Below are 27,258 nucleotides of genomic sequence, written 5' to 3'. Positions count from 1 at the left end.
CTTCATAAACAAAACTTACAGATGAGACGTTGGTGATTGTAATGAATCATATCATATGTCACTTCAACAAAATAAAGGAAATATGGAAACACATGACAGCTTTTCATCATTGGTGCAGTTTTTTTCCTTTTCACTTTGTGTGGATGTGCATGCAAAACAGAAACCACTTACAGATAATAGGAATAATAATCCTGTTTCTGTTATTCTGTTAAGTTATATAATACCAAATCTTCTATTCGTATTCAGACTCCCATCTGCTCCGTCCAGCATCTCCTTTGCCCGCATTGTTTGAATCAATATCCTCCCTTCAAAGTAAAGCTATACATCATCAAAGGAGCCGGTATGGAAATGTGCTTCCTAATATATGTCGCCATTATGTTTCTAAATGCAAATCACTGGCAGTGTGGTAAACACTTTAAGATGTCATTGAGCATGTGTATGCAGGTGTGTGTGTTTTTTACATGTGGGCCTGATTTATTCATTCAAGAGGCACAATGGATGCAGAAACACCTGTAGCTTTGGCAGTCTACTCGTGTGAATTATAAAAGAAGGTATTTTTTCAAGTTTGCACAAGAAATCTCTTTCATGTGTTATAAGTAAACATGAGAAAAGAAATATCAAACCGTGGCTCCTTGCTTGGGAGAGAATCAAAGATGATTTTAGCTTTCATCGTGATCAAGCAGAAGTTTCTTTAATGAAAGATGAACCTAGTGTGAGCCTTGGGCAAACGCAGAAATTTAGCCCTCCCTGCCGTATGTCTTTGCTTGCCATTAGACTCGGCTAAGATAGGAAATGCCCTGAAATTCAATGCACAGAATGCTAAGCTGTGTTGGTGCCTGACAGGAGTGGAAAGAGGAAGAGAGATGTTCCACAGCTGAGCGGTTGTAGTTGTTGCCTTCGTGTCATCTCTTGTTGTTTCACTGCCATTTACTATGAGGGGTATTTGTTGAGCTTGAATGCTTTTGGACAAATAGGAATAATATACAATGTGCTTGGCAAAGAAAATGAGTGTCTGTATACCCCAGACGATTACAGAGCAAGCAGAGCTATTGTGAGTTTTGATCACCATCTAATTTCCTGCTCTACTTGATTATAGAAATTATCTCGTAACAAAGCAAACACATGCGAGCCTTTCAGGCTTAACCAACACAAATTAGAGATGATCCAAACACAGATGCCTATACCCAGTATATGACTGCATCTCTAAAAATAAATCTAGATCATGAAGTTAAACCGAAATTAAGACTAAATTTCCTCTCTGCCCACCGTGCACTCTGGCAGTAAAACACCTACACCCTCACAGGGGAGATGTTTGATTGATTTCTGTGCAGCTGACTGTGTTTGTATTGCTTCATTGTTTGTGACACTTGTATTAAAGTAATCACAGTTCCTTCACCTGGGTGATGGAGGTGTCATATCCAACAATGCACCTTAACTTTATCAGCATGACTGATGGCTGGCAGCACTCTGACCCACACACAGCTAATGGTGGTTTGCACTCTCTCAAGAAGACGGATTTAGAATCACACAGCACCTCCTACTGTTTGAAAAATAAGCTCTTGCTCTGTCGCTGCTTCAGATGCACCACAGTGGGTTTTTCGGTAAAGCTTTCATACGGTTAAGTGCCTGATTCATATAGTGCCTCTTTCCAGAAACCCCTATAGTGTTCCCCTGTGAGACATTCTGTCACCCTGTCCAAAGTTTTTAGAGATGCTGTGACATGTTTTTCACCAAGGTTAAGCTCTGTTATGGCTTTATTCACTCAGCAGTGGTGGTAATCATACCAGAAAGCTCTTAGCATCTCTGAGCAACTTCCATCTTTTTTATTTCTATTGTCTCATCCATGTCACAGTATGACTTCAGGCTAATTGTAGAACCTATTTCGGAGGCCAATCACCATTCTGGTTGCTGTAGTCAGTGCAATTATGCTAATCAGTCTAACAGTTTAAGCATCTTCATACAGACAAAGAGATTTTCCCCCTGCGAAAACAAGCACTGTTTATGTGAAACTTTGGATTTTTGATGCATGTTGCTTTTTTTCACTCGGACATGTCATCGTTGTTTTTTAAGCTTTATTTAAGGCTTTTTTAAATGTATTTTCTCTCTTAATCTCAGTGATTAAATGTAACATGAGGTTGTGACCGTAACAAATCAACACATTTGCCTTGTGTGCACTGATTTTGTGGAAGGCCTGAAGGCAGAAATGTAGACAAATAAAACGGGAGAACATATGGTGGCAGAATTTGAGAGAATTAATTTTTCTCCATCATTCTCTCCGTATACAAACCTTTTCAGCATTCACCCACTTGCTCACCTGCGACACCTTCCTTAGAGGTTCAGGATGTGGCAACATAATGTTACAATATACTATCTTGGCTGCCTTGCTAAATGTAGAATTTTGGATAAAGCCACGAAATCATCCAGGAATTAATCAAAACTAAGACAAAACCTGGAGTGTGGTGTCTCTTCTCTAATCTAATTTTCGTTCCAGCCGAACAAATATGAAGCCTTCGGTTGGTTGAATTACTACAAGGCATCATATGTCTGTGCAAGGCTTTCAGTATAAAAAATAACATCTAACTGAAGGCATCGGATAAATGCAGTGAACTCAAAAAAACGTTTTCCCACTGAGATGTATTGGATTAATACAGAAATGGGTACAAAAAGAAAGGGCTCAAGAATAAGCAGAACTAAAAATATATATATACTTGAGTAAATATTCTACACTCTGCAAATATATTCTCTTATTCTTGTCTCTCTTTCCCAGTTTCCAATTCCCTTATCAGCTCTCGTACCATCTGTCTTTTCCCAGGTGTGTCTGTAGTTGTAATGTCATTCTTGTTCCTGGTGTTTTTGTGTTGTTGCCACTGGGTAACCTGTTTCTTTCTGTGTCTTCCCTTTGCACTTGCCTGTGGAAATGTGTTCTCATGACTCATTTAATAAAAACATTTTCCTGTTTGTCTGGTTTGTGTCTGCAACTGTCTGCATCCCTCCTGTTTTCATCAAGCTCACTGTGAGAATAATCTTTCATCTCAATAAGTGACAGTGTAAGGGTTTCAAATGTGCTGAGACCAGGCAGATCCCAACTATCATCATGCATGTGGGAAATAAAGACATGATAACCAACTATGTGAATGTGTCTGCAGTACACCCCTAAATCTTTATGGTTGTGCCTCTCTATTTATTTTCATGTCTCTGTTTCCAGCCAAGGCAAAACATCAAGTGAAATCAATCAGCTCACAGAGACAATTGTAAAAATGTCAGAAGTCCGACCTCTTCTCATTCTTTTGTGTGAATGAGAGGCACCTGCATCATTTGTGAAATAGATAGAGATGTCATACTCATATTACCCAGATGGCTCCCTCTACTTCAGTGGAGCAGCGGGAGCTGTCAAGATGTCTTGCTCCAGTGTCTTTAAATGAATCAGCCGGGTTGTCAATTGAAAATTCACCATGAGTTCATTTTGTTTGGAGTGAAATACTAATTCATGTCATTCTGTCACTTTGAAGTTGTTTCTCATGTATAAAAACATTACCAACCACTGATGTTCTCAGGAAATCAGAATAACCTAGAGGGTTCGTATAGTCCCTACCTTGCCCGGGATTAGGGTCGATTCAAAATGCATGCGCTGAGTGAAGAGTAATTTAATCCATGACCACGTCCTCTCCTTTCAGAAAATGTGGATGTATAGTAGATGAAAGGCAATATGAAGAAAGCTGCACTAGATGGCGCCATGTGAAAGAAAGTTACTGATCTAACGCGTCAAAAAATTAAAAAGAAATCGTTGAAGAGGTTAGATTTCAGACTGAGCCTAAATCATTCGTTTTGTACATTAATATTCTCTTATTGTTTTTTATTTATTTTTATTATCATTATTGCCCGTGTGTGAACGGATTTATAGTTTTAAAGTGAGCTAAACGCTGTGACAGTAGGTTATCAAAAAGGTATTTTGACCGTGGAGTATGATTGTGACTTGAAGTTAAGTTTGTGAATATGTGATGGATTAAAATATACTGAAAACAGAGGAAGAAGCAAGTTTGAACAGAGTGGGCCACGTTGGCTGACATTTCTGGACAAATTCAGTCATTCAGGCCACAACTGATGGTGTAACCTAACTGAGGCAAACCGAACAGTACATTTCCAGAGTTATGGCACGATTTCACACCCAGCGGTCCTGGATGTGCCAACCCGCGTTGCGCCGCACAGTAGAGCGCTTCTGCTGCGCAACGCTCCCACATAAAGGTCCTGTAGGGACTGGTGGTGTGTGAGTGTGTGTGTTGGGGGGAGGTTACACTGCCACAGCTCACCGGTCGAAGCGCAGATACAAATACATTTCAGGATAGAAATCAGCTTGGCCAAGGTTTTCTCTTCGCCACTCGAATAGCACTCGGCTTTCCTTCTTGGGCTAAGGCTCGTGTGGACCAGGGTGAACGAGGTGGTCGCCGCCTGTATCTCTCTGTGTGTACGTGTACGCGTGTGTGTGTGTGAGTTGTGTGAGTGTGTGTGCGTGTCTTTCCCCTCCTCGGCGCACAGGCGCCCTACACTCCAGTCTGCTGACACACCGGGAGGACAGTCCGCACTACATCTCCGTGTCACTGGACTATATGTGGATACAAAGCCCGATCAACACAGATCCATGGGGATAGTTTAGTCAGAACTGCTGCTTGCGACCTCTTACATGAACACAGGTGAGTGACTTTGCCTTTTTATACAGCGTATAACGAATTCGGCAACTTAAATCGCTCTTATCCAATTGACGAGATTAAATTCTTGATCGTATAACGTAGTGAACTGTCCTTCGAATTACATCAAACTGACACGTTTGTTTTAACTCGTGAAATCACCGAGTTAAAACCAGAATCAGGTCTTTTACATTTAGAATTGTTGTTGTCTTTCCGTAGTTAATACAGAGCCCTGGCGTTTTCACTTTGACGCACTCATGTGTGTAGGATGAAATGTTTTGTGTGTGGAGCTGAATTAAATGAAGCCTAAAACTGACTGCGTTGTTAAATCCAGCATATGGCACAGAGAGTCCAGATGAGCAGGGGGACAGCGACGGAGACAAATGGTCTCTTGTGTGTGGAAGGTTTTATGGTAATAGAAGGGGGCTCCGCTGAAGACCAGGCCAGTCCTGAGCACAAAGATTGTTCTCAACAATTCGAGTACAGTGGGCGCCTGCTCCGTGCTGAGGCAGCGAGTGTGTGTGACAGCACCATTATTCACCAGGATGCATAATTGCATCACAATTCCACTGGATAGAAGAACTGTTTTTGTTATTGAGACACGAATTTAATGCAGAATAAGTACAGAAACCATTTCTCTGGATAATTCTTCAATATTTTTGGTTACATTTGGTTAACTGCAAGGGCAATCAGTTGCACAACAATACTAGACTAGATAATCTTAAACAGTCTTTTGTCTTCCTCGTCATGTTGTATATGGTCTAAACATCCTGTACACATTGGTTTTGGCTCTTATCTCAGCTGAAATGAGAACTTGTTCTGTTTCCACTTTGAGTTGTATTTTTCACTTTGTCTGCTTTGACTTACATGCGGCCATTTTAACAGCCATATGTAAAACAGAAGGGTCTGATCATCCTCAGCACTATACAAACACTCGATAAGATGCTTATTTAACCTAGAAGTTATCATACTTTTGGGATAAAAATGCCATTGAATCCTGCATGTGTAGCTGTGGCGTGTACCTGTGCAAATAAAAGTAGAAACAGACAGCTCACAGTTAGAGTGCTGCACATCACGTGGCTGCTTTTGGGGATCTCAGTTGGATGAAATGCATAGATGTAAGACAGCTTCACTGTAGAGGGAGGAGAACATGATTCATATTTATCCTCCTGTGCACATATTGGAGATCAATAAGTGACAACATTTTAGTCAGTTTGTGTGTGTGTGTGGTGAAGAGGGCGCTTGCTCAAGAGCAAATACGCTACTTAGCCTATTCTTGGACAGTGAATAGAACATACCATTTGGTCGATATGAGGTGAACCTATCTTTCAGAGGCACTCCGGAGGGTGCAGTGTTAGGCCATTGTGTTTGGCTGATTCTCTGTCCAGATTCAATTCCTTAATGCACTCTGAGAGTCAGAGATCTAATAAGAAGTGGAAGAACATCTTCAATAATGAAACCCCACCTGCATCTCTGCTGCAAAGGGAGGGCTGAGGCTGAGAGGCTTCATAAATAACACAAGCCAGACCTGACACGTGCTGCTTCAACGTCTGGAAACTGCCAATAACCCCTCTCATCTAGTAATATGTTGGTGCTCTTGCAGGGTGAAAGAAGAAGGAAAAAATTAACAGTTTTACTTACAGTCATCAAGTAAACGCAGCGCTGTGCAGCAGCTGTTCTCAACAGAGAGAGATCGTAGATGTTCAATCACATTTTACTGACAAGGAGAGTGCAAGCAGAGTTAATGAATCATTTAGACATTACTGGACAAATGACAATGATTTTTCTGACAGAACAGCATGAGGTGTACCGTTCCACTGGGTGCCAGTCTTTCTGCCCATTAAATTCCTCTCTGTTTTGGGATCTACATTTTATGAGGCAAAATTATATCATCATCTTTACTAAGGCATAAATTTCCCTGTTGTTGTCACAGGGGCTTTGTTTTGACACAAATTAGTTTAGTCTCCAGTATGAGAGCTAAATCCCCTGCAGCAATTAACCTGCATTTGAGCAATTAACCTATGCATGTCACATATCACACAGTAATAGACGTTTGAGGCTCAGCTGCACCTTCTCCAGCTTTACTGGTTTACTTTTTGGGTTCACTACGCTTATGGCTTCCCATTAAAACTTGTTGGTTTGTGAATGCAGCTCGCACGAACAGTGTAAATTAGATTGTTTTGTATAGATGAGAAGAGCTCTTTTCTTCTGAAGCACAATGTGACTCTCGTCTGAAGCCGGACCCAGTGGCTGACGGAGCTTCAGGCTGTCTCTGCCATGAAAAGATAGCACTGTGTTGAGCTCTGCACATTGACCCAGCAGGCCTCGTGATTCTCTCGTTGTGTCTCACAAAGAGTCCCATGAGCATGATTTATTTAGTTCAGAAGTTACCCTCAAAGAGATGCTTTCATGCTGTCTGTTCTGGAGAGAATGACTGAGGAAGTAACAGTTAGGTGTATGTTAAATACACCACTCCAGTGAGTAAGTCCTGTACATTAGGCAAGAAAGCTAAAAGACTGCTTTGCTGACAGCAATCTGCAGTACACTAAATGGAGGTTTTTCTTTCAATTGGCCATCTGCATCTGTGTGTGTTTTTGTATCGTGACTTAGAAGGAGAGACGCTTTTTATCCCCTTTCAGCTGGCGAGTGCCTGAAATATTTAAAAGGGACTGCACTATTTTTGGGTTTGTGCTCAGTTTGTCTAGGGGCTTATGTAATATGTAGTTTTTTCAACCTGCATTGTAATGTTTCATTCCAAGTAACACACCCTCAACTCTGCTAACCTAAGAATAACAATGCTGGGAATAGCTTAACTTTGCTGCCACATACTGGACATTATACACCTGAGATTTAATATTGAACCACAGGAAGGACTTCGGCATTATTTGTCCACTGAGGAATTTGCCATGTTTGATACAGTGTCTTATGTGTCATGGGGGCATGGGCCAGTCCAGATAGTGTCAGGTTCCTTTCTTTCGAAGAGATATTGATCAGCTCATCTCTCTTTCTTCAACTGTCTCCATCCCTCCTTCTTTTCCCCTCAGTTTGCCTCCCGTATCTCCCCCCTGCTCTCCTCCCTGTCCTCTCAGCTCTGAGGTGTCAGATTCTCTGACTCACGCCCGGGTGTGGAGGATGGGAGGAAAGCAGGGATGAAAGGGAAGAGAGAAAAGTCATTTTGCAGATAGAGAGAGTGACCTTCATCCAGTAAGAGGGATGGGATAAAAGCTGGAGTTAATACCCTGCCAAAGTGTGTTCTCCACTATGCCAGAAAAAACACTGAGAATGATATATGGACATAAGTGTCTCGCTGATTATAAGAGGCATGCTTTTGGAAGGCAAAGCATACGATCAGGAAATTCCAGTTTCATGTAGAGAAACAAACATTCCCTGGAAAAGGTTTAGCCTGTAGGGTGGTGGTCTTCCAACCAGAGGGGAAGGTAGGCGGTTCGATACCCAGCCTGTCCACACGCCGCAGTCCATGGCGAGATGCTGAACTCCACACTCCAAATAAAGCGAGGCACTAAAGGAAAACCAGGGTGCACAGATATAACAAGAAGTGCAGGTTGGGTGAAAGAGAAAGATGTTATAAAGTACTTCATAAAACCTATGCAAAGGTTAAAAGGGCCCAGTGTAAATGTGGACCATTTACCATTATTCTCCAAGCATTTTCAGGTGAAACTGTCGTTCTATCTGCAGGTTAAGTTGTAGCTGAAAGCTAAATGACAGCTGTAGAGCGTATAGGCCTGGGCCTCACTGCCCCCGCACTAACTAAAGCCAGCATTAATACAGGCTCAGACAGTGTCACTGTGTGTCTGGAACCAGCAGCCGCTTGGGAGATAACAATTGACAGCCCAGAAACACGGCCCTGTAAGGTTCATTATCTGTGTGTTTGTGTTCTTTCATCCCCGCTGGCAATAATGAGAATGAGGCAGGGATTTACCTAATGAGGAGATGGGATCCTTTGCGATAACAACTGCATCAAGACCTGATCAATACTTTTTCAAGGATAGATGCTTATTAATAATCACTGAGTGAGAAGTAGCTAAAACTGCTTCAACCTAATGACTTACACAGGTCTGCCAATTACGCTGCTGTTCATCAGTTCTCTGGATGCAGCCAGAGAAGGTGCTCTGTGTCTACACTGCGTAGAGAATAAGACACGAGTGTAATCTGACAGTATTGATCCACACCACTTTGGACTCTTCCAAATAGAGCTTCTGTCAATAATGCATGTGAAGTGTAAACTCTGAGCATCGGTTTTTAGTGTGGAATGACTATTGTTTTGATTGTGAAAACTTTAATTGCTTTTGTGATCACTTTAAGAACTTCTGATGTAGTCAAAGACATGTTTTGGGGAACGAAATGGGATGTTTATCCAAATTTTCTTAATTTATTAACTGGCCTGATAAAGCTTCCATGTCTTCCAGACAAGCTTTTCAGAAGGAATGCCATTTTGTTGCTGGGCTTTTTTGCTAAAATGCAACTAAAGAAGTTGAAATAATATTAAATAAAAAGTTAATTATGAATATTTTGTCAAGAATCCCTTACAAGCAATGCTTGCCTGAGGCCTGAAAGCCTGGTTCTATAATCAAATGATGTTGTTACTTGTGATGCTCAGCCAGGCCTTCACTGCAGCTGTCTTCAGTTATTGTTCGCTTTGTCCTTCTATCTTTAGATTGTCTCCAGTGAGTAAAGTACATCCTTTGATAAGGTTAAGCTCAGATGACTGATTCAGCTATTTTAAAATATTTAACATCTTTACCTTTCAGTACACCTGGATTGTTTTTGCAATGCATTTTGGGTAGTTTTAGTCCATCTGCACTGTGAAACGCTGTTCTCACAGTGCAGCTTTGCTACATTTAGCTGAATTCGATCTGACAACAGATCCCTGTACACTCCAGAATTCATCCGGCTGCTGCTGAATTCTGTCAGATAATCAATAAAAACTAGAGTTTCAGTGTCATTGGAAGCCATGCGTGTTCATGCCATCAAGCTGAAACATGTTTCACAGGCGGTGTGGTGCTGATGTGCCGTGCTAAACTGCATGTTGTGGGTTCCCAGCAACAGCTTCTGAACAAAAGTGCCACGCTTGGGATCAACTTGACACAATTCACCTGATGAACTGATGAAATAAATGCCACGATACAGCTTTTGACTCAACTGTCCATTTACCTTTGAGCTGCTGAACAAAATGGGTGATCCTCCAATTCGGATGGTATTATCTCAAAGATGAGAGCCTTCACTCTGTGGCCATAGTTATCACCACAGATAACTGTGTGTCAGTGTCCATCTTCTACATACACCGTGCTGTTTAAAGCACCAGGAGGTCCCCTCGTGTAGTCAGAAAACCTGTGACCCTGTGGAGTGTAAACATGAAGAGAAACCTATAGATCTGTTGGACTGGGGCTTCAAAGTTAGTGGTGACGTGCACTTTCATGCTGGAGAGGTTGCTGCTGTCAGGGAGTACCGAAATGGGAAGTAGGGGCATGTGTGATGGGTCTGCAGCCCTGCTCAGGTGGGCGGAACGTGCCAAAATAAGATCCAGAATGTCAGAGCTCAGTGTTTCGCAACCAAAATACTGCAATGTTCTTCTTTCACTCTGCAGCGTATGAAGCTGTTATTCACTTCACCTGTCCGTGGTTTTAATGTTTTAGCTGAAATTTGTCAACATGTATCTGGAAATAAACGATTATGACGATAAGTGAACGTTTTTAACATACAAATAAATGGATTTCTGGCATATTCAGTGTTGATACTCTTTGTGCATTTTTAGCTTTTTGACTTAACTACGCCTCACTGAAGATAACCCTAACCCAACAAAACCAAGAGCTGGAAAAATGCTGACCGTCATCCAGGCCTTTTCAGAAGATTCTATTTGATAAACTATTTATTTCACTCACTCCTTAGGGCACCACGTCGTAGGGATTAAAAACACACAGCCGAAGGTTAATCCTATCAGCGTCAGCCCACATTTAGGCGCAGTGGCTGAGGTGAACACAACTGTTGGCCCCCCTCTCTGCTACAGGGAAGCTGGGCTGGCTCCAGGAGCAGCAGGCAGCACAGGGGCCTGACAACCCTCTCTGGGGCCTTGTGGTTGACAGGCGACTTGGATGTCAGGCCGACACGGTCATGCTTTAACACCAGATGAAGCCGGGGGCTGATAGGAGGGCACAGTCGCCTCTGTGCCGAGGGCTGACCCGACCCATTATATGTGACAGAGCTGAGACAGACATGCCAAGAGATGAAACACTGCTCTTTCATTTCAAGCCTCTCCTGTTTCACAACTAAAGCCCTCTTCTCCTGTATATTTTCTATTGTCTCATCGCAGTGGGAGATCGAAGAAATGCAGCGACACAGAGAACCTTCTCATACTTAGTGGTATTATTCATTTGTTTCTTTTCTACAAGGGCTAACTCATTCTACTGAAAAGGAAGTGGGTTTTGTTCAATTCCAATATATAGTATACGTGTAAAACTTAAAAGGTTTGCTTATGTTACCAGTTGTAGGTTTGCAGCACACTAAGAGAAGCCTCAGGAAGCCTCTGCATATATTTGTAATTCTGTTGAAATGTAAGGATTCAGACTCACGAGAGCAAACAGTGTGTTTGTCCTTTTATCTTCCACTGTTAAGAACTTTCTCTTTTCTTCAGATTTACCATCAGAAAGTTGACTATATTCTACACCGAATTTACACACTAACTCTTGTTTGGATTTGTGCACACTTGTCTATTTCCTCAGCTTCCCATTTAAGTATGGAAAAAACCTGACGAACAAGAGAGGAGCCCAGAAAAGCTTCTTGTCTGAGAACACGACACTGTCATTGTTTCATCCCGTGTTCCTCAAGCTCTGCAGTTTGAATTGGCTCATGACAGATGGATGCACAGTCGTCCCGAGGAACTTCTCAGCAGATCAAAGCCTGTCTGCTCTTGTGTTTTAGCTGGATATTTTCTGTGTGTGCGCACTGTATGATTCATTGGCGCCTTTTATCCCGGCAGCTGTATGTGGGTTTATTTGTGTTTTGTTGTGGTGCACACGGTCCTATGAATGTTGTTGGGTGGGGTGTGTGTGTGTGTGTGTGTGTGAGTGAATGGTCTCTCACCTCTTGCCCTCGCTGTGCGTGTGTACACACATTGACACCCTCTCACTTACCGCTCTATATGTGCCCACCCTAGGGGACACCCCCTCCTCTCTGCCTCTGAGTGTCCATTGAACTGACACTCAATACCCCCGACCCTTGCATGTAATCTATGCAGAGGGGAACCCTGTTTCTGTCGTTCACCTTGGAGACCAGGCATGTCCTAAGCCGGCCCAAAGCCGTCTGTTTGCTTGTGTGTGAGGGACATGGTTGCCTCAGAACAGGTGTCCGATTTTCTTTTTTCTAAAAGTGGGTTGGACGACATCCTTTTCATCTCATCAGTCTCTCTGAAGTGGAAAATCCTGAAAATATGGCAAGGAATAAAGCATATTTGGGGGGCCGTTAAGAGATGTGTGCTGGTTATGATATTATCTTTGACTTCTTTGATGCATGCTTTATAGAAGTTAGACACAGAAATAACAGCTCTGGTTTCAGGCCATTATTAACTGAACATATTGTTTGTGACTATTACTTGTTGTTGTTTTATTATTTTTTGGGGGGTGGGGGTCAATCAAGAGCTTCAATTTGCCATTATCGTCATTATCAGATAAATCTACTTGCTATTTTCTGAATTAAGGATCATTCCATGGCAGCTCACCTAACCCTCAGAAGGATTTGCTTGTAAATTATTAACTCAAAAAATGTTTTGCTCATGGGATCGTGAGTTTTCTGAAGCTTCAAAGTGCATAAGGATCACTAGGAATGATGAGACGGTCTATACGGTGCAAATGTATGATTTACAAAAAAATCCATTTTTTTTATCAACAGTTTTAATGATGAAGCAAAAAAAAAATTCAGTTTGATGCATTGCGATATATGCACCTTGCCAGAAAAGAAATCTATTCATGTAGAATAATAGTTCATGCAAATATAAGTTAGTGATTTCTTTTTAGCTAAATGTATGTGAGCCAGTTTGCATATAAATGTTATATTTGTTAAAACTACATTAGAATTACAAGCGACCACAATTTGGTTGGAGTAAATGTCTGTCTTCAGCAGAAAAGCAGAATAAATGTGTTGCCCAGTTTCCCAGATTTCAGATTGTGGGATTTTATAGAACATATATAACAGAGAAAACATGAGCTAGAACTAGTACAGCTGCACGTAAATATAGATGCACGGTATAGATTAATAATTTACAATGTGTGATAGTGCTGTAGGGTGCAGGCATATGGACTGTAAGGTGGAAGAAACAAAGCACAAGTGAGGAGGTCTGCAGATTGCTTGGATTGGCCTGCCCTGATGGAGTGACAGATCCATTGTTTTAGATGAGCCCTGGTTTAATTTTCTTTTTTTTTTCTCCCACATTAACAAAAGCGCAATGGTTTAATTCATGTGAAGAAATTAATATTCAAAGTCAAAGCTAAAGCTAAAGCTAAAACACTGGAAACTGGGTGGTGCTAAACAGCCGTCGAAGAATGAACACACTTCACTTCCCAAAGATGGGAAAAAGGGAAAAAAACTGTGTTGAAGATGAAATTGTGAGGATAAAGCTGGTGCTTTGAGCTCAAAGCTTACATCAGAATGCTCAGATGCTAATAATCTTTTTACTGTGTTCACCATCTTTTGTTAGCATGATGTTATTAGCAATAATCACGAACCATAGCTAAGGCGGACGAGACTGGAAATAGTTTTGCTGCTTCTTGGTTAATAACAAATAAAAATGATTTGAAATGGGCATGGAATCATGTACTGTAAGTGAGGTAAGATTTCATGGCATCCATCCAACACCTCTTTCAGAAAAGCCTCATGCTGGTAGAAGAGGAAAAGGCAGCGGATCATTAAGCTCATACGTCCTCATGGGAAAAACTTTTACTGCAACTCGTCCTATCCAATTGGTTTTGGGATATTTCAATAAAACTGCTAAATAATCAATTGGGTGATAGTGTTTAGATAAAAAAAAACCTGAATGACCAAAGTCCGAGGGATCTGTCCTCTGTGGACCATGTTAAGATATCTCATCTCAAAAACACACATGTACACAAACAGAAGAGTGACGAGTTAAAAGGCAAAGACTGAACCAAAAGCTATACTCTGGAGCCCCACAGTGAAGGGATCGGTTTCATTTTATTATGCTGTAATGGTGCCACCATATGCAGGGCACGAGGATTCCCTAAATGGTTCCAAAAAAGTTCCAGAGACTTGTAGAATTAATGTTAAGAGAGACTGATTCTGGTTTTTATTCAATTTGTCACCCATTTTTTCCTAAAAAAAAGAATGCAATGATTTATTCAGTGTTTTTGGTTTTCCATGATGGATAAAATCTTAGCTTGTGATATGCTAAGATTTTATCCATCATGGAAAACCAAAAACACTGAAAGTGAGACATGATTCAGGAAGAATATTTGCTCGTCTTGAATTTGATGGGAGCAGCATTTAGGATGGAGCAACTTCAGAATAATGTTTCTCAAGATTAAATGAATGAATATTGCTCCATCTATAGTAAATGATAGCATCAAAATATTCTGGAAATCTAGAGACATCTAGTGACACGACCGAAAGCTAGTAGTGGATGTCTGTGATCTTCAGGCCTTCGGCTCATTTAAAATGGACAAAGGCAAAGGTGGAAAGCTGTTCTGAGGTCAGACAAATTTAAATCTGATATTCGCTGGTATCATGGACACTGTGTCCACTGGACTAAAGAGGAGCAGACCATCTGGCTTGGTATCAGCACTCAGTTAGGGCCTATGAAACTGGCAACTTGCAAATCTGGAAAGGCATCACTGATGCTTAAAGATACAGTATATACAGGTTTTAGAACAACATATGCTCCCTTCCAGAAGACTTCCCTTACAGGGAAGGCCTCGTACATTTCAACAAGACAACACTAAACCACATGCAGCATCTATCACTGTTGTTATAACTGTTGTGTTGTGAGTGGTGTATCAGTTAATGAGATCTGCAAATCATTACGTTAGTTTTTGTTTACGTTTTACACAGAATTCCATCTAAGTGGGGCTGTATTTCACCGTGGGACAAAGGAGTGGACTCGACTAAATGTGACAAGACTAATTATGGAAGATACAATCTTCCATGATTTTCTATTTGCATAAAACAATTACACGTACATAATGTCAAGTGTTTTAGATTTGACTTATATTCTATCGGATTGACAGCCTAAGATGTGAATTTGGATTCACAAAGTTGTGCTCGGTTCAGTGGACAAAAAGATGAATACAGGCAGTCACTCAGAACAGAGGCTCATGTGTGATATATTCAGTCAGACAGAGCAAAGACCAAGGTTGCAAAGTCCCTGCCGGTGGAGGAGAGATGTGGATGAGCTCTCGTCCTGTCCCTCCTGGTCTAAGTGCCTTTTGGCAGCCTGGTGCTGCAGTCTGCGCTTTGCTAATTCTCTGTTCTGAGTTACCAGGTCTAATTCAGAACAGAGGGGCTCTGTTCCTGCTGGAACGCTGCTGCTTGGGATTCTGGAAATGAAGAGTTCAGAGGCTCACCACCCTCATACAGACACAGAGCACATGCCTTGTTATCAACCCACAGAGATGCACATAATGATCCCTTCAACCATTAACTCCTAATGCAATAAAGTGCTAACATTTTAGCCATGCCTTTCAGTGCCTAAACATAATGAAGTTAGCCCACGGGCTGCACAAATGTGCTCTGTGATAACACGTGTTCAGGCTGCATCAATCAAGCTTAGAGTCATGATCACTTGGCCTTAGATCTGTAGCTAACTGCAAGTAAAATAATGCTTCAGTTTTTGTTTATCTTCAGTCAACCCTTAGGCTTTGTTTGACATTTTTATGGAAATTGTGTGGAGATGAGCCTCCTACTGATGGTTTCTAAGTTGATTCAACACGCGTCACTTTAAACAAAGCAGTGCAAGGTTTGTCTGATGCACATTAATCCAGCAAAATGACACCACAGACATGTGCTGTGGAGCGGCCTCAGTTTGCCCGGTTGGCATGTCAGACTGTGCTATGACCATGGCTGGAACATAAAGCTCAGAAATAGAAATGTCAAGCTCTGTGACATGTTAAGAGACACGTGTGTGCATTAATAAATCAGCTGTGCGATGGTCGCCCTGTGTACTAAATAAAAAACAATAAATCTGCATTCAAGTCTCTCAAGAATTCGATAAAAACAACAGCTTTTTTTTAGTTTTTAAATCAAATATGAAGTCTTCACATAGCTCACCAGACAATATGCAAATAAAGAAAAACAAGAACACACACACACACACAAACATCTGTCAGTGTCATGAGGATTGCAGCAGTAGGCTGATATACAATATTACTGTAGGCTGGTTGGAATGTGTTTGGCAAACAAGTGGCCTTGATGAGTCAGAAAGGAGGCAATCATTTGTAAGCACATTGTTACGGGATATGAATGGCTCACATGATTAATTATGATTAAATAATTCCAACGTCAGCTGCGGACTTAGTCAAATATTGGAAAAGTATCTTTGACATTGGAGCTGAGAATGTATAAATCTATTGTTCAATTAGTCTACAAACCAAAGTAAGATCATTTGTAACAATGGCAGATGTGTTACCTCTGGGGACGGCAATGTCAGCTGCTCACCCACTCAAATTTTATGTTTCAGACACGAATCTGAGGTACAGATGTTGGCTATTAGCCAAATAGTAAATCTAGCATGACCATTTGGCACCAGAAATGCTAGTAGTTTAAAATAAATGATAATATCCTATAATTGTACATAGCAAATTAACTTTTTGATCTTGTTAATCAGTCATCGGCAACCAGCCAAGTCTCCAGCCCATGTCAGCTGTGTGGGTACAAAAGTACAAAGAACTACAAATCAGATGTGACAGACTCAGGCTTTCTTTGCATTTACAGGCTCATAACAACGCAAAAAAAACAACCTGCTATTATTGGAAGAAATGCTTCATGAATCACATGTAGAAATCCCTTTTTTTTTTTAAACCTTGTTTACATTCACAGTGAAAACAAAAAAAAGTCCTTTTTCCACTGACTTGCATCCTGTTAACTGCTGGGTGGCTTGTCGTAAATCGGCGGTCCATTAGCATCCATCAGCGGATCAATGTTCCCATGAGACGCAGCTATGTGAGTGCTATTTGTCTCAGCATTAATTTTCTCTCACTTCAATCAGAATAAAAAATCTGGGCAGTGCTCCTCCCACCCAGTTCTCTGGTTGCTCACCTCCACAGCCCTGCCCAGGCACAGCCTTTGACATCTGCGCTGCTTGACAGCGAGTTTGAATGGTAAATATTAGTTAAAAATAAATATTTAAGTGAAAAATTAGGACACACCCCTGAGTGCAGTAAGAGCCATCGGTGTTCAGTTATAATTGGCTTGCTTCTAGCAAAGAGATGTACACAAAACAAATCACAAAAAGTCAGATATTATTCACGCGTTGGTTATTTAAGTCTTGAAAATGTTGTGCCTCTCTGTACTGCTTGTTTGCCATGTTCTGCCTGCTGTCCTCCATTATTCTATCCTTCTACTTTTAACCTCGCCTGTCCGTGCTGACAAATATAGCAAATATAAATCAAGAGAAAACACGAGTGATTCCATGAACTAATTATACACGCCATGCTGAGATTACGAGCAGCCAGGTGACTCCCACATTAATCATAATACCGTGTGTCACATAGCTGACATGCACAACGCTGCTGCCACATTGTCATTCTGGGATCAGTACAGATGCTTCTCATTTGCTGCCTGTGTTTAAATTCTGCTCTGCTTCACCATAAAAGTGCCTTTTTCTTCTTGCTCTTACCGAGCGGCTGAGCTGGAGAAGAAAAAACCAGCCAGCTCCCCCGTGAAGCTCTGAACATTTCCAGTTTTATGAAAACTGTTACGAATTGAATTTGATTAACTTTGCATGAATCTCATGCCACATTCCTCTGAGAGGAAAAAAGAATATACATCCAGTTTTTAAAAAATCAACCATTTCACTTCACTGTGAGAGAAGCTGCTTGTCAGGTTATGAAGACGCAGATAGTGTTAGTCATCGGCAGCCACCCACAGTCTGTAAGGAACCCAAAGCAACACTGCTGACACTGCTGGCGCCTCTGGTCAATATCCTGCAGACACACACACACAGCTGGGTTCATTATGAGTTTATGAATATCATTATCAGTATTACATCGACTTAACCCAATGAAAAAGTTTCACATAAATGCCTTAAACAGCATGAAGCCTGAAAGCTGTTTAGCGATATGAATGTGTTTAATTTTAGCTTTGTTACCTCCTCTATTGTCCCGAACATCTTTGATTCCTCTGGAACAATAATTCAGTTGATAATGCAGTTAGATGAAGCACAAAACTGAGAAAGTCAAAGTACGTCACGCCACGTCGCATGCTGGCACCGGAGCACCACCTTCTAAGGATTGGTCTCCCTTTACTTCTGCCTGCTGCCGTTGTTGCCTGGTTAGTCTTTGTCTTGTTTGCTGAAACAGACAAATCAAAGGGAGAAGAACCGGAGAGAGATAAAAAGGAGAGAGAAGGTGATTCTCACTGCTAGTGACTGAATCAAACCACAACAGACAAAATCTGCCAATTAGCAAGCTGGTATTATGGTGCAAAGTGAAAAAATATGACCCCCTTTTTTGGCCAGTTTGTTACAGTATTTTTGTTTTGGAGACCTGCTGTGGGTTTTATAAGTCACTGTGTTAATAGTTAGGATGTGTTTTTATTTTAACACTTATTAGAGACTGTGTTTTTCAGAGTAAAAATGGCCTGAGATAGGATTTTAGAGGCTCATCCTACAGCATTAAAACACTCTCCTGAAGTCATATTTCAGACACTATTTTCAACACAACCACATTGAATTAATCTTAGCCTCTCGAGAATTTATAATCTATCTGTATCCATTCTGTACACATTGGTATGTGTAAGCATACAAAACACATGAGCCATATTATTTCGACTTTTGTTATTCTCTCTCAGATCAACGCTAAAGGATCTCGGAGAGCCAGAGAACGACTCCTGGCCTTCGGTCGACTGCGTGACCAGCGAATGAGCCTTGTTCATGCGTCTCCTTGCGTGCCACTCCCACACCACTATGAACTGTGAGCAGGACTTTGGAGACGGGGGCTTGGGAGTGACCCTCACGCTACGACTGCTCATGCACGGAAAGGTTGTTTATGAATAAATGCATGTGGCTGGGAATTTTTAAGCATTTAAGCATTAAGATTTGACACAGCCATGAATTAGTACCTTTATTCGTACAGCAGGGTTATGTTGTTTTTTTTATAATCGTATTTATCTCTTTGTTTTCAGGAAGTCGGCAGCATCATAGGAAAGGTGAGAAATCTTATTTTTCATCTACTTAAAGCTTTTCAGGAAAATATTCCCCATTAAAAACAGAATTTAATTTATTTATCTGATTAAGCTGACAATTTTAATCTTATTCCTGACTTTAATATCATGTTTTTTACTACATCAAAGGCTGATCAATACCTTTCTGATGGCTTTTACCTGTTTTACTAATAAGCCTTTTGTAGGATATTTCTTCTGTCTGTTATGTTTCCGTTTTGAAATCACCAGAACACAAAAAACCCTCTAACACACATTCACTGTTCTGAATATTACCATCTGAAATATAATAGCCTTAAAGCAACCCTCTGAAGACCTCCCAATCACCCCCACCTCCCATAAAGCACCACAGTAATCCATCAAACAAAAACATAAGTGCACTGACTGCAAGCTTCATGTTGAAACCGAGCTCCAAAGACATATTGCTGTTGGCCCCTTGTGGGCACTTCCAGTGTCTGCTAGGAGGAGTCTGTCCGGAGTGTGTTGCTTCTGCAGGCCTTGCAATCAAGCCTTAAAGACATCAATGGGAGGAAGGAGCAAAAAATAATGCAGACGATTGGAAAGGGCTGAAAAGAAAGATGCCACAACAGATGTGCGGTGCATTGCAGAAACCGATAAATCAAGGAAAACAGAATGAGTTAGATGAGTTTCGTGTTTACTGGGAAGCTTGAGAGAAAGGCACTTTAGCTGCAGCACTTGGGCTGATAACTTCCCACTCCACCCTTCCTATCTCTTTGGCACACCTCAATACAACGCCAACAGCAGAGTCACAATAGACCACAGATTATACTTTTTCCAGGAACATAATAAAAAAAACAGGGTGGTGATGCTGTGAGATGACACCGCTGTTACTCTCGTAACAAAGTGCTTTTCAGCTCGTGCACGAGTGTGCGAATAGCTTGGATGGACTTTCGCCAGAATGAAGTGGGTTAGAGAAGAAGAAGTAATCAAAAAGCGAGTGGAGGCTGTGTCTCAGTGTTACATATGTCAGACAAAATGCTGTTGTCCCTGGCGGGAGGTGTCCACACATACTGCATGCAGTATGCAGCCACAACCCCCCTTAATATATATGATATGTCCTTGCAGAGTTAGTTGTGAGGACATTACCAAGATGCATTGCAGATTGAAACTCTAGAGGAATTTATTTCTGCTGAATTTCACCATTTGAAATGGAAGGTCACTTCGAGGTCGAGGACGCTGGATGTTTCAACTGAAGCGCATTCGATTCTGTTTAAAATACCCTTCATCTTTTCTTTTTCAGAAAGGAGAGACTGTCAAACGAATACGAGAAGAGGTACAGTGTTCGTGATTGAAAGCTTTGAAGCATTTTCTTTTTCTTTTTTTTACAATTTCCACATTTACTAGCATGTGTTCGCAGCCTGCAAATTCCTGTTTTTTTTTGTCTTGTGCGATCACAAGTTGCAAGTGCCTTTGAACGAGTAGCTGTTACCATAACGCCAAAATAAGCACCCTTTGTTCATGTTTTCTATATCAAAACATGAAACAGCTACATCTTTATTCAGCAGGTTAATCTCAAGAGAAAATAATTCAATCTCAGGGAGACATATTTAGCTGGTCAGGCTTTTGGCAGTTCCATGTATTTAATAACAAAGATCAGTTCTCCCTGCCCGTTTGAGTCTGACAAGCATACAGATCAGAAACATTGTCTAAATTACCTTTTGGGCAATAACACTTTTCAATTTCACCCCCCACCCCCTCTACTCTTCATTGCACCTCCTCGATCCTTTCCTTTTCTTTTCCTGCTTAAAACATCCTTCTTTTTTTTTCTCGGTCTGCCCCTCGATTCCCCCTTTATGAATCTCAAGAGTGCAGCTAAACTAATGCCACTTGATTAACTCTTGGTATTAGAAAGTAATTAGCCTAACACTGGTGGCGGCAAATTTGATTCTTTCACTGCTGAAAAGGTTTTATGTTGTGCTTTATGAGCCAGAAGGATAAACAGAGGGATGGCGAGGTCATGGGACAATGCAGCCCTGCAGAGCTGCTGGTTAAAGCAGTCACCCATGGTAGCCATCCAGCCACTCATTCATCCATCTTTCCAGCCAGGCAGTTTTGGCCTTTGTTACATCCCTACGAGCCTCATCCTGTCAGTCCCTCCCCAAGCTTTAAAGTCACACGAGGGAGAATGATTCATTAGACTGACAGGAAAAAAATGTCCCAGAGGTCAGAGGACTGTCTTGCCTCTGCTCATGTGTCTTTACCAGGATGTACGAGAACACAAAATGGGAGGAGACAAAGGGGGGCAGATTTATTGTCTGGAGACAAAATAGCTCATCAGTCTTACACACATAAATGTAGCTTTAAGTTTAAAGTAAAGTATGTGTTTGACCACATTGGAAACTGCTGAATTCCAATTTGTCTTAAGATTCAAATGAGAGGATAAAAAATATCAGACTGGTGAGTTCATCTGAATGGCGTGCATCAAAACTATCAGCTACAGAATCTCTTCAAATCTTGCTATTTAAGAATAAAGCGAAAGGCACAAAGCTGCGATTAAGATGCAAGTAGAAAATATTTTAAAAGACAACAAGAAGATAAACGAGCAGATGTTTTTGTGCACAGTTTCTCAGCACCCAGTTTTAAAAAAGGCAACAAACAGCTAAGTTTAAATGAGGTGATCGTGACAAATGTCAGGTATTCAGGAAGCCTCTTTGGTTGTGTGCATCGTTACTAAAGGCTGCTTCGCTTTGCTTTGTCAAAAATGACTTGTTTGGTTTGGATGCATCCTAACATACCTGTAAGTCAGAGAGGATAAGAAGTATAGTCAGCAGATTTTTACTTATTTTTATTATTATTATTATTATTAGCTTTGACTCTAGAAACTGGGGAACAACTGACATGATTCTTCTGAGACGTAAAACAGCATAACCTACCAGCTAATCAAATTGAACCTTTAACACACAGAATTTCCCAGTTTGTTTGAAATACCTCCTCCTTTAACTGTTCCACAGAGCAGTGCACGCGTCAACATCTCAGAGGGCTCCTGTCCAGAGAGGATCATCACCATCACAGGCTCCACAGACAGTGTCTTCAGAGCTTTCACCATGATCACGTACAAACTAGAGGAGGTAACCGAAATGCATGGAACACCAGTAGAATAAGCTGATTTACAGGAGAGCATCAATAATTGTGTGTCTCTGAGGGCTTCTTTCAAATGAGACCAATCAAAAAGTGTTTGGTGCAGACTTATGAAAGTGGTCAGAGTCTTAATGGACCCGAAATGTCTTGTTTATGAAGCATGGAATAAGTGCAAGAAGCCATTTTACCACATTATTACAAGATGTCATCTCCAGAGCTTTGCCTCGGCATTGCCACTAACATGCTTTTATCGCTATCGATTTCACTCTGAACTGAGGCGATGGAAGGAAAAGAAAATGTAGCATCGCATGGCACTTGATGTGCTTGTTCCACCCAGAACATTTTGGGGATGCGTGAATGTAGCTGCAGGTGCAAGACCTTTTTGATTCTTAAGAATTTCTTGTTTTCCTTTATGAATTTCCTTTATGAGTTCAGTTCATAAAAGTGCAAGTGTAACTAATTTGTAGCTGCTAATGAGAAGGATGTGCGCACCTCTCATCTGAGTTATAGATGACAGTTTCCTCACACTATTAATTCCCCTGGAGACTATCCATCACAGCATTAATTAATACCGGGGAATTTTCACTCAGGTTTAGCATCACAGCAGATACTGACAAGCAAAGCTGCTTGGGTCGACAGCTCTCGGTAAACACGCACTGGCTGCACAAGCAAAGTGCCGTTTTCATTAAAGATCCTTCACACTCACCTCTTCTCAACCCTGCAACTCCTGAGTTTCCATGGTAACACATTGGCTGACCCACTGTGTGCTGCTTCCACCATATAGTTGAGATATAGATTATCTGACACCTTTAGTTAAAAACAAAGGAGAATAATCAGATTCTGAGTGTTAGACCTAGCATTTGTGTCCGTCTCTACAGTTTATGATTACACAACAGCACAAGCTCCCTTGTTTCTCACATTTGGCTGTTGATCAGCTGTTTTATGGATAATCTTTCCCTCAACTGTCGCTTATTCATGCAAATGAAGTCTGATAATCATAAACATTGTTCAACTAACACAATACATGCACCACACCATTATACAGGCTTTTTTTCTGAATCATAGCTTGTATGAAATCCAAACAGAGTTCTTATCCCACTGGCAATGCAAAAAGCTTTTGGGATTCAAGCCTAAGAACTCGACAATATGTGAGCAGTGCTTGTGTAACCCTCTGTCTTATTCCCTCCAGTTTGCTTTGAGAGTCTCTTTTTGCCATGGCACCAGAAAGCATGGGAATGCTCACGGCTGTTAAGATGTAGTTCATATTTTTAGATCAAATCAAGAAAATGATGCCCAGAGTCTTGTGATTGTACGGATAAGCTGTGTGCTCTTCTTCTAATGAGACGAGACGTCAAGAGAGCCTGATCTGCTCCACTAAATATAGATACTGAGCAGAGACGCACAAGAGGCTCTTTAAAATATGCTTTTAGATGTAAAGTTAATGGTTATTGGAAACATTATTCACTTTCTTTCATGAGTAAAAAATCCCTCAACCCGCCCCGCCCTCCCTATAGGTCAAATTTAGCTAATTTCACTGCATACTGGCCCCAAACCATTAAAAAAAACAAGCTGCGTGGTCCACATTCTGTCACATTTCTGCTGCTGGTGTGACAGACAGTGCCGCATATTTACATTTCAAAGGTACACAGAGAGGCACTGTTTATTAATGAAAAGCTCAGTCTCCACCCGGATGGGGGGGGGGTGCATGGTTGCTACCTGCACTGTAGAAGTAGAAGCAGTCATCGCATCATCAGTGTTCATCATCCAAAGCCTCAATTTATCTTATGAGCAGAAAACTGAATAAAACTGAGAAAATGATAGCAGACATGCTCCCATTCTGTCGATCTACTCTAAAATAGTTAGCTGGACTGCATAAGTAAATGTACATTTTACCTTTTTTAGGTCCTACAAAAAGATGTGGTACAGGGGTTTTGTATGATATTAAGTATTTTTCAAATTTACATGATCTAGATTTATACACCTGTGTTGAATCTATGCCACGCTTACAGTGTAGGCTGGTACCGTTCAAGCCTATTTGCACCTCCCCTGAAATATAACGAGACATTGTGGCAACATAAGCCACTATTACTGTATTTGTCTGGTTGTTATGCCAGGTAAACAGAATATTTGCACTAAAATATCCCGGCCTTTATAACTGTATCTGGCTTGCTTAGCCAAGCAGTTTTGATTGCTTTAACAGTTTAGGTTGAGCTGCTTTCTACACATCTGCTCCAATGTCTGCTTTCTATTCAGGGTTAAAGTTGTTTCAGTAAAGGTAATTTCTGTTCAGCATTTATTAGTTCTAAGATGAGTCGTGCGTGTTCATAGAACTGGATTTACACTTTGAAGTACACGAACATGGTGGGATAAAAGCTACTTGGCTAACTTGGACGTTAGTGATCTAATTTTCTAATTTTGCTGCACTGCAACAAAGGAGATATATTTTGGGATTTTATGTAATGGACCTGCACAAAGTAGTCCAAATAAGTGAAATTACAGTGAGAGGGAAAATGTAGCCAAGTATTTTAAGAGATAAAACTAAAACTAGTACTCGCAAGTGAACCCCTTTGCTTTGAATCCCTAAATCTGATGCTGCCAATAACTTCATCAGTCACATAAATAGTTCACATGCAAACACTCCCAGTGTCATTTAATCTCAGTGTATCATCCTGTTACAGCGTAATGTTGTGCCCAGAAAATCAGCATCCCGGCTTTCACGTGGATTTTAATTAATTTGTCAGTCACCATCTCATTAAACATTTTAACAGACCAGACACACCCCTCCATCGATGTGTCAACAGCAACCTTCTAAGGTAGAAATCACCCCAGCAGGACCGCAAACGTCCAAGAAGGGCTCAAAAAACACGGCAAAGAGTCCCCGCAAGTGGCAGAAATTATATAGCACTCATATAAGCTCAAGTACAATCTGTTCTCGACTCTCTTTGTCGTTTTCCAGACAGCTGTTTCAATGTGAGCATTACCTCTTTGAATGCCATTTTGCCGGTTGCCTCAGTTACAGCACATTACAACAAAATCTGGTCATTTCCTTGTGTGGTTTTGTCAATAATAAGACTCGATTAGGGTTGGTGATAAATCAAAACAGGATTATTATTACCATTCAAATGCAGTTTCTCACATCCTCTGATGTAATTTTAGGTTGTTGTTTCTGCTTTTATGAACGTACGACCCAGGGTCTCATATTCAGGAGGGAGGCGGTCTCACTGATGTGCAGTAATGTGTTGACATGTTGGCTCACCGGCTCATTGTGATGCAGCGTGATGGGGACCATTTGGATTTAACTGTTTTCAATACACTAATCATAATAAATGACTGGCTTTATAAAAACAGAAATGTTTTCACCTGTTCAGTTCTTATCTTATTTCCCCATTGCCATCCTTTACCATTGTCCTTCACCACATTTGTTTTGCACCTTCCCTCAGGACCTGACGTCTCTGGTGGCCAACGGCGCCATCAGCTCTAAGCCACCAGTCACTCTGCGGTTGGTCATTCCTGCCAGCCAGTGTGGCTCGCTTATTGGGAAGGGTGGAGCAAAGATAAAGGAGATCAGAGAGGTGAGCAGCCAGACCGGAAAATCTACTGCATAGGCAAGGCCAAAATATGAAAAGGTCAAATATACCCCAGGAAATGTGCAATGAAGACATAGTGCTTCTACATTTAAGGTACTAGACACTCTGATCCAGAATCGCTGCAATAACTGTTCAAGCTCATAACTGTAACAAGCCTGGACAGGTGGCAAACATGTTTATCTGCTGCAGCAAAATGGCCTCAGCTTGTTATCAAAGTCGGAACGCTGTGTGAATAAAAAGCTAAATTTAGCCCTTTGCACGGGATTTTTTGGGAAAAACTGCATTTAACTCAAAATAGTGCAGATGTCAATACTGAAATGGAAATATGTCAGTGTCAGGGTGTTCTCAGATCAGCACTTCAGATTTAAACAAGCATAAAATAAAAGGATATATCACTCACATACACCATGATTCAGCAGTGGTGAATCTGAAGGGAAAAACTCCTGACTACATTTAGGCCCAGTTGAAACATTGGGATTAAATTCATCAGATGTGTTGCCAAAGACATCTGACCCTGTCGGTTTAACTCTGTGTCAAACTACAAATAGACTCTCCTCCATTGTAACCTGGACCTCCCTCAGTAATATGACCCAGTTGATTTTCTGCGGTTAGACTGGTTTTAGTATCTAGTTCAAATACCATCGTTGCCTCATTCGTAGGTTTGGTTTGTTCCGTCGCCACGGGACAAATGTCGTGGCGCAATCTGATGCATTTCAACCACGGCCTACAGCGATATGCTGATTTCAAACCTCCACAGGTGCAAAGGGCAAAAACCAAAGAAAGCGCAACAATAAAACAGCTGACGCAGCATTTAAAAAATGATTGTGCGTTTTAATAATTCCTTTTTCCTAAATTTTCTAAATTTGTTGTGCAACAAACACTTTTTGCCAATAAATATGCTTAACAAATAAGAGTGAGTCTGATTTCCAGTGGTTCGTTTGTCTCTAATTAGAAAAGTCTCTGCCAAACATATATTAGTATGTTTGGTCTCCTTCAGCATAGGTGGAAAAATATTAGGTCAGCAAACCAAGGCGAGTTATGCGAACAAGCTGCAGCAGTGTAATCACAACTTGCCTTATCCCCCGAATCAAGCTAATCCTTTTTTAAACCCCTATCATTTGCAGAGCACCGGAGCTCAGATACAGGTGGCAGGGGATTTGCTGCCCAACTCTACTGAGCGAGGGGTGACGATATCTGGGAATCAGGACTCTGTAATCCAGTGTGTCAAGCTCATCTGCACTGTAATCCTGGAGGTAGGAAGCATACTGTTGCTCTCTTTACGCCACGCATCCACACCTAGCTGATGTTTGTCAGAGGTGTGCCGCTGCAGCAATGAGGAGCTGTCAAAGTGCATGTTTTAAACTCAGCATGTCATTGTCCCATTGATTTCAGCTGAAATGAAGGTATTTATGGTACAGAAGGCTGCGGTCCTCTTTCTTATGTAATAAGCCTCGGAGCTGACTATGTTCAGAGCGAATCCGGAGGTGGGTTTC

At 41.2% G+C, this 27,258-nt stretch overlaps 1 protein-coding gene across 1 annotated transcript in view; it reads left to right on the top strand.

The window, feature by feature from the left end:
• The first annotated feature begins 4,340 nt into the window (after positions 1-4,340).
• Positions 4,341-27,258, top strand: part of LOC140272084 (poly(rC)-binding protein 4-like) — a 33,471-nt gene continuing 10,553 nt past the window's right edge. Inside the window, exons 1-7 of the mRNA XM_072367412.1 lie at positions 4,341-4,688; positions 18,711-18,900; positions 19,044-19,067; positions 20,341-20,373; positions 22,052-22,168; positions 25,619-25,750; positions 26,890-27,018. Coding sequence (XP_072223513.1) covers positions 18,793-18,900; positions 19,044-19,067; positions 20,341-20,373; positions 22,052-22,168; positions 25,619-25,750; positions 26,890-27,018 — 543 coding nt within the window. The 5' untranslated portion in view covers positions 4,341-4,688; positions 18,711-18,792. The remainder of the gene's footprint in view (positions 4,689-18,710; positions 18,901-19,043; positions 19,068-20,340; positions 20,374-22,051; positions 22,169-25,618; positions 25,751-26,889; positions 27,019-27,258) is intronic.

Source organism: Leuresthes tenuis, unplaced genomic scaffold, assembly GCF_036924035.1.
Source record: "Leuresthes tenuis unplaced genomic scaffold, fLeuTen1.0.hap1 SCAF_16, whole genome shotgun sequence".
In the NCBI taxonomy this organism is placed as follows: Eukaryota; Metazoa; Chordata; class Actinopteri; order Atheriniformes; family Atherinopsidae; genus Leuresthes; species Leuresthes tenuis.
This window is presented reverse-complemented; position numbering and strand designations above follow the sequence as displayed.